Raw genomic sequence first — 7,852 nt, 5'->3', positions numbered from 1 at the left:
GGTGTATCCCCGGCTGGAAGGTGTATCCCCCGCCTGGAAGGTGTATCCCCCGCCTGGAAGCCGTTTCCATCCCGGCGTCGGTGTGGTTGCCATCCCGATGCGGAGGCTCTCCGTTGTGGTTCTCCCGACCCGGAGGCTGTTCCCCGCCGTACCCGGGAACTGTTTTCCTCCCTGGTTGGAGGCTGTTTCCATCCCCGCTTAGAAGTAATTTCCCTGCCTGGTGGCAATTTCTCTCCCTTCCTGGAGGCTGTTTCCAGTCCTACCTGGAGGCTGTGCCTCTGCCTACCTGGAGCTTGTTTCCATCCTTACCTGGAGGCTGTTTCCCTCCCTGCTCGGAGGTTATTTCCCTACCTGGAGGCTGTTTCCATCCTTACTTGGGGGCAGTTTTCCTCCCTACCCGGGTGCTGTTCTCCCTACCCAGAGGCAGTTTCCATCCCTACCTGAAGGCAGTTCCTCTCCCTACCTGGAGGCTGTGCTTCTCCCTGCCTGGGGGATGTGCCTCTCCCTACCTGGAGGTAGTTTCCATCCCTGTGTGGAGGCTGTACTTCTCCCTGCACGAACGCTGTTTCCCTCCCTACTTGGAGGTTAATTCCCTACCTGGAGGCTGTTTCCATCCTTACTCAGGGGCAGCTTTCTCCCCTGCCTGGAGGCTGTGTTGCTTCCCACCTGGAGGCAGTTTCCCTCCCTACCTGGAGGCTATTTCCCTACATGGAGGCTGTTCTTCTCCCTGCCTGGAGGCTGTTTCCCTCCCTACTTGGAGGTTATCTGCCTACCTGGAGACAGTTTCTTTCCCTACCTGTAGACTGTAGTCCTCCCTACCTGGAGGTTGTTTCCATCCCTATGGGTAGACTCTTTTTCTCCCTACCTGGAGGCTGTTTCCTTCCCTACTTGGAGATTGTTTCCCTGCCTGGAAGCTGTATTCCTCCCTACCTGGAGACTGTTTCCATCCTTACCTGGAGGCAGCTGTTCTCCCTACCTGGAGGCAGTTTCCCTCCCTACCCCGGAGAATGCCACTGTCACTGTTCCCTCCACCCACTGACCACCCAATTCCAGCCAAACTTCCCCTCATTTCCCTCCCAACAGCATCATATCCAAATCTCACACCTTATCTACCCCCTACTTCCCATTTTAAGACTGGTCTACAAAAGGAATGGATAAATTAAATCAGGGGAAAAAAGTGCCTCTCTGCCAGCAAGAGTGAGATCCTTCTCTGTGACAGATTTCCTGGAGGAGCCCGGCACTTCCAGAGGCAGCAACAACTCCTTGTGCTCTGTGGCTCAACTTTCCTGCCCCACCAGAGCAGCCTGGGAGGTTCCCAACAAAACACTTATTTCTGGGGGAAGACACTTGTTCCTCAGCCTCAAACTGTGAGGAAGAAGAAAAAATTAATTCCAAGTGTGACCTCAGGATAACTGTGGTGTGATCCACGGATCTGGGACCGCAAACTCTTCCCAGAGTCGTTGGTTTAGACAGGGAAGGAATTCCTGGCTGGGAGGGTGGGGAGGCCCTGGCACAGGTTGCCCAGAGAAGCTGTGGCTGCCCCTGGATCCCTGGAAGTGTCCAAGGCCAGGTTGGAACGGGGCTTGGAACAACCTGGGCTAGTGGAAGGTGTCCCCCTGCCCATGGTCTTTAAGGCCCCTTCAAACCCAAAACCAGTCTGGGATTCCATGATTCTATGACACTTCTGGGGAACAAATTGAGTTTGTCCACACATTTATTCAGAATGTCAGGAATTCCCATCCCACGAGCCACGACAGGCCCAGATCAGCCTCAAGACCAGTTCTGTCTAGTGAGGAAAAGCTGTGAGGTGTGAGAAGCACAGATAAGATAATTTAGGAAGACAAGTTTGGTCATGTGTCCCCCTCCTAAATAAAGTAATTCCTGTTATACAGAGCAATATCCTGCCTAATTCAGGGGAAAATTAGCAAATACCAGTGAAACTTTTCTCTGAGTCAGGAGAAACACACAGATTTTACAGCAATTTAAAAAAACCCACCACACTATTTTAATCATAATAGAAAAAGGCACATTTTTTATAAAGTCATCAAAATGAATTAGACCCATCTGGAAAATAAATTAATACATTTTCACGCTTCATGGGCAACAAGATTTATGTCTGCAACCCCATTATAATAATCTCTGAAGTAATTTTTTTTTAACAACAGTTTATAACTTCTATCTCTAAAAATATTTCTATTTCACAGAATGCTACGTCAAGATTCATAATTTAAGTTTCAATTAAACTTTACCCCAAAATAACCATCACCTGAGAGGAAAGAAACACAGGGAAATGTGCTGACTTAAGATTCCCCCTGGTCTCTGTCTGCTTTACATTTTAATGTTCCTTACTGTGTTAATACATGTCAGGGCCACACCTCGTGTGGGAGGAAGTTGATTTTGCAACCCTTTTGTAGGATTTGCTGTTGAGAGGCAACACTTCTGGCAGGGAGGGAAGAGAGGATTGTTCCACGGTGAGGAGAGGAGTTTTACACATCCCTGTGGCACTGGAGCATCTGGAATAACTCAATCTCTTGTCTCCTGGTATTTGGGGCTCGGAACAGCTTTGCTTTGAAGGGGTTTGAATTTCCAGGAGTCACTTTTCTGGTAAAGCAGGTGTCACCAGGAGAAAAAAAATAAGAAAAAAAAGGCAGGTTAAGCCCTTTTTTCCCCTCAAAAGTGTCTCAGCTCTGCACAGTAAAACAGCCACACACTTGCCCTCCTGTGCTAACCCTCCCTTCATGCTCAGAGGAGTTCAGAAAATCACTTTTTCATGAAAAACGTGTGTCAAAATGCCTGGTACAAACTGCCCACAGTGATCTGTGTTAGCCAACATCCTGTGAACTTCTGCTTTACAAGTATCAGCAAGTACTTTGTCCCTGAGGCCATAAAATTCTGTTTTATAGCGACTCTGCAGAGCACACCGAGATAACTCAGCTCAGGACCGAGATTATTTGACATCTCTCTCTCCCCAGACTCTTCCAGGTGTATCTCTGATAAAAGCTGAGTATCAACAGAGTTCAGAAGAGTCACCAGCACTGTCTGAGCTCCCCCTGTGCCAGCCCTGTGGGAAATGGGAAGCTTCCCTGACTCATCCCTGTTTGGGCTCCCAGGGAAACAACATGACTCAATTAAGGCAGGTTTCTGGAGCTTCCCTCCCTTCACATTTGCTTTTGCAAAGACCATTTCCTCTGGATTGCTCAACAGCCTGCACTAAGATCAGCTCCTGTTGCATTACCAGTACTCAGAGCTAAAAAAAAAACCCAAGCCCACTGAAGTAGTTTCTGACCAGTGCTGATTCCCAGCTGTAAATTAAATGAAAAACGACTGTTTATGTCCATATTTCCATTTTCAGCTCTATAACAAACAGAGGCAGTGATCAGACAGCGCATCTGAATTGCACATCTAAATGGACTTGGGTTTGGTAATCCTTGCTAAGCTTATTTTTCTGTGAAATACTCTACATTCACGTCAAAGGCTCTGAACATTGTTTTCAATCTCTGATAAAACCCTTAATTCCATATCAGTAGGACCCTTAAGCAGGGCTTATCCTTCTATTCCATTACTTTCATGTAATCTAGAGGGCTGCAGACTCCAATTTAAACGGAATCAGAGAGAAATCACCCAGAGAACCACCCCGGGCCTGTGGTTTTTCAGACCCACCAGTTCTCCGAGGAGGCAACATTTCAACCAGAGGCATGGGAATAATATGGATAATCCCACCACAGAGGCTCTTCCTGCTCCACCTGTGGTTGGAGACCCTCATGTTGTGCTGGTCCTGAGGTGGACAAGCCCCCCTTGCAGGTGGCTGGACCTCACCAGGCACCACAATTCCTTAATCCATGAAAGTTGTGGGCAAAGGAGAACATTCCAAACGCTGGTTTCCCACCGGTCTGGAAAGCGCCACGTCGCCTGTTCGACCTGTGCCCTTCAGAAGTTCGTTCAGTCCCACATTCCAGAGGGAAACCTCCCCACACCTCCCGATCCCTCACAACTCAAAGCGTCTCTTGGCTTCGTCCGCGATCATCCTGGCGATGGCGAGGGAGGAGGTGGCAGCGGGAGAAGGGGCGTTCCTGACGTGGAGGATCCTGCTCCCAAGGTCTCCAGTGCCTCCATCGAACACAAAGTCATCCACCAAATTCCCGTCGCTGTCCAGCGCCTGAGCTCTCACTCCGGAGGGGCCCCTGCAAAAACCAAGGAGGAGCTCAGGAAACGTTTTCCCGCCGCTGGTGGAGCCGGGAGATCAATTCCCTTGGGAAGGGGAACAGTGAGGAAGGCAGAGTGTGGAGCCAAAGGCTTTTAGGGGAGCTTGAACACTCGTGAGGCAGAGCAGGGGATGTCTCACAGTCATGGAATTGCTGAGGTTGGAAAAGCCCTCCCAGACCATGGAGTCGCCCCTGTGCCCGATGCCCACCTTGTCCCCCAGCCCAGAGCACTGAGTGCCACGGCCAGTCATTCCTTGGACACCTCCAGGGATGGGGACTCCAAACCTCCCTGGACAGCCCCTGCCAATGCCTGACCACCCTTTTCCAGCAAGAAATCACTGCCACAGAACAAGGGCAGGCAGCCAAGCAGAGGATCTTCTCTGTCCTTCCTGGTTGAGAGGTTACTCTCCCACACTGACACAAACATGCCCTGTCTTTCCAAGAAGGAAACCCTTTGTTTTGAAACACCAAACCTCGTCAGACATGAATTTCATGCCCCTGGTGTGCTGCCAGACCTGGGTAACTCTTTCTCACCATGTCTGGCCTTTGCTTATTCTGTATTTTCTCCCTGCAAATGTTTGGACAGTTAAACCCTCCTCCATGTACTTAAATACCTCCTCTTTCCTCACGAGCCTCTTCAGCCCCTTTGGCACTTCTGAACTCCTCTGAATTAGTTTCTCTCTCCACACAGCAAGAAACCAAATACAATTTTATTGAGATGATTAAACTAAGCCACTATTCACTCAGTAGCAACTCACAGTCTGGTTTCCCCTCTGAATTTCATGTTCTGCTTCCTTTGTGAACTCACACTATGTTCAGGCTACCGAATGTGTCACTAGGATAAAGAGGCCTTTTCTTCATAGGGAATATGTCACAAGAGTTCATTTCAGGCTCTGGAGAGTGTAGAAAGTCACATAACTATTCATCAAACCTGCCTGTACACAAGGAAATACAATATAGAAGATTTTCCTGTACAAAGTGTCACAGAATGGTTTGGGTTGGAAGGGACATTAAAGCCCAGCTCATTCCACTTCCTGCCATGGGCAGGGACACCTTCCACTATCCCAGGTTGCTTCAAGCCTCATCCAACCTGGCCTGGAACACTTCCAAGGATGGGGCAGCCACAGCTTCTCTGGGCAACCTGTGCCAGGGCCTCACCACCCTCAAAGCTAAGAATTCCTTCCCCATATCCCACCTAACCCTGCCCTCTGGCAGTGGGAAGCCATTCCCCCTTGTTCTGTCCCTCCAGGCCCTTGTAAATAGTCTCTCTCCATCTTTTCTGTCAGCTCCTTCAGGTCCTGGAAGGCCACAATTAGGTCACCCCGAAGCTTCTCTTCTCCAGGCTGAACAATCCCAGTTGTCCCAGCCTTTCTCACAGCAGAGGTGATTCATCCCTCTGATCATCTTGGTGCAGGAAGAGAGAAAGCCCATGCCATGTTTGCCCCTGTTAAAACAAGATTTTTAACAAGCCCCCGGGTGTTCCTGACAAGGAAAAGCTTCCTTTACCTGAGCACATCACTGGTGGTGACCTCAGGGATGAACCTCTGGAGCTGCTTCACCTGAGCGCTGAGGGAACAGGCTCTGTACATCTCCCCCAGGCCGTAGGACACGTTCCTGAGCACGAGCTTCCACAGCCCACTGTGGGGAGAAAATAAAATCACTGCAGCAAAAACAAATCTCCCACCAAAATGCAGCCAGGTCCAACTAACACTGTCAGAGAAGGCAGCAAATGCAACTGCACGGTGGGAATTCCCATTCCCAGCATCAGGGATCCCATGTGCTTTCTGTTTGAGGAGCATATGTTTGCCCTTCCCTGCTTCAATAAATCTTTTTTTACAGGGATGGAGCATTGCATTTATATTCTGTGGGAATTAACTCTGAACTCCAGTCCTGGAAATGTTCACAGCCAGGTTGGATGGAGCTTGGAGCAACCTGGGCTAGTGGAAGGTGTCCCTGCCCATGGCAGGGGGTGGGATGAGATGAGCTTTAAGGTCCCTTCCAAACCATTCTGTGATTCCATGATTCCTTCCTACATCCAGCATTTTTCTCTGGTCCAGTCAAATGCCAAGGGAAGACAGACATGACACTTGGGACTTTTTCCCACAGTCATCCTGAAAAGTTCAGGAAAACACTCCTAAACCCCTCAGCTTTCAGTCACTGAATCTTGCTGTGTCTTTGCAAACCTTGTTTGCTTGCTCTGCCTTCCTCAGGTCTTCCCCTATAAAAATCCATAGGGAATGATGAAGGTGCTTTCAACTATTTACTGAATAAACTGAATTAAACTGAGCTGTTTGACAGAAAGCTCTTTTCCAGTGCCTGACCTGTTTTTCAGCCTTTCCTTGGATCCTCCATAATATTTTCATGTTGTTTTTCAAGTCTAATTTCCAAAATTGAGCACTTGGTAATAAGCATTCCTACAGATCATAGAATCCCAGAATGGCTTGGGTTGGAAGGGACCTTAAAGACCATCCCATCCCACCCCCTGCCATGGGCAGGGACACCTTCCACTAGCCCAGGTTGCTCCAAGCCCCGTCCAACCTGACCTGGAACACTTCCAGGGATCCAGGGGCAGCCACAGCTTCTCTGGGCAACCTGTGCCAGGGCCTCCCCACCCTCACAGCCAAAATTTCCTTCCCCATATCCCATCTCACCCTGCCCTCTGGCACTGGGAAGCCATTCCTTTTGTCCTGTCCCTCCAGGCCCTTGTCCCAGGTCCCTCTCCAGCTCTCTTGGAGCCCTTTTAAGCACTGGAAGGGGCTCTGAAGTCTCCTTGGATCCTTCTTTTCTCCAGGCTGGACACCCTCAGCTCTCCCAGCCTGTCTCTCTCCCAAGAATCCTCTGCAGTTATTTTAATTACACTGTCTGGGTTGATTAAAGTATTACAGTGCACTGGACCAAAACCATTCCTGGAATAGCTCCACCAGCACCTTCTGATGAGCAGCCACATTCCCAGACTGGTTGAGACATGTCCTGCTGGTTTATGAAAATTCAAATATAAATCACACCAAGTCAAATGTCTTGGAGAAATCCACCCTTCCCGGCACAACTGTCTTTAAACACACCAAAAACCTGGGGAGAGCAGGATTTTTAGTGGATATTTAAAAAAAGAGCATCCAGCAGACAAAAAGACAAAGCTTTTACCTGTAGGTTACAGCATCTAAAAAGTCTCCAGTGCTGAAGTCAAACAGGTTGTAGCCCTCTCTCTTAAAGGCCAACACTGCATTAGGTCCAAGCCAAACGCTGCCGTCCATCCTGGGCGTGAAATGGAATCCCAGGAAGGGGAACCGAGGGTTGGGAACCTGGAGTGGGATACAGGAGTTATTACAGCTGCTACAAACAGTAAATTGGGCCATAAAATTGTCTCCTGCACTTTGTTTTTCTGCTTGTTAACTGTGCAGTTATAGCTTGTAATTAATTAAAACACCGAAGGTGATTCAGTAAGGTAAAGCTGAATCTTAGAAGGAAAACAAACAGGGGGAAAACAAAAGTCCACAGGATTTCTCAGGATATAAATCAACCCACAACAAAACCAAAGACACACTAATGCTATTCACCAGCAGCAATTACACTGCAATAAAAGGGACTACACAATATTAGGAAAACCTCACAGGCCTGTACTGCTCAAAACAACCTGCACTCAGCAGGTCTGA

At 48.8% G+C, this 7,852-nt stretch overlaps 1 protein-coding gene across 1 annotated transcript in view; it reads right to left on the bottom strand.

Annotated features, from left to right (window-relative positions):
* Positions 1–2,003: 2,003 nt before the first annotated feature.
* Positions 2,004–7,852, bottom strand: part of L2HGDH (L-2-hydroxyglutarate dehydrogenase) — a 14,115-nt gene continuing 8,266 nt past the window's right edge. Inside the window, exons 8-10 of the mRNA XM_027703993.1 lie at positions 7,344–7,501; positions 5,709–5,840; positions 2,004–4,181 (exon numbers count right to left, since the gene is read on the bottom strand). Of these exons, the coding sequence (XP_027559794.1) occupies positions 3,986–4,181; positions 5,709–5,840; positions 7,344–7,501 (486 nt within the window). The 3' untranslated portion in view covers positions 2,004–3,985. The remainder of the gene's footprint in view (positions 4,182–5,708; positions 5,841–7,343; positions 7,502–7,852) is intronic.

The sequence above is a fragment of the Neopelma chrysocephalum genome, unplaced genomic scaffold (assembly GCF_003984885.1).
Source record: "Neopelma chrysocephalum unplaced genomic scaffold, ASM398488v2 Primary Assembly neopelma1_253, whole genome shotgun sequence".
Classification (NCBI taxonomy): Eukaryota; Metazoa; Chordata; class Aves; order Passeriformes; family Pipridae; genus Neopelma; species Neopelma chrysocephalum.
Note: the sequence above shows the minus strand (reverse complement) of the source record. Positions and strands in the feature narration are given on the sequence as shown.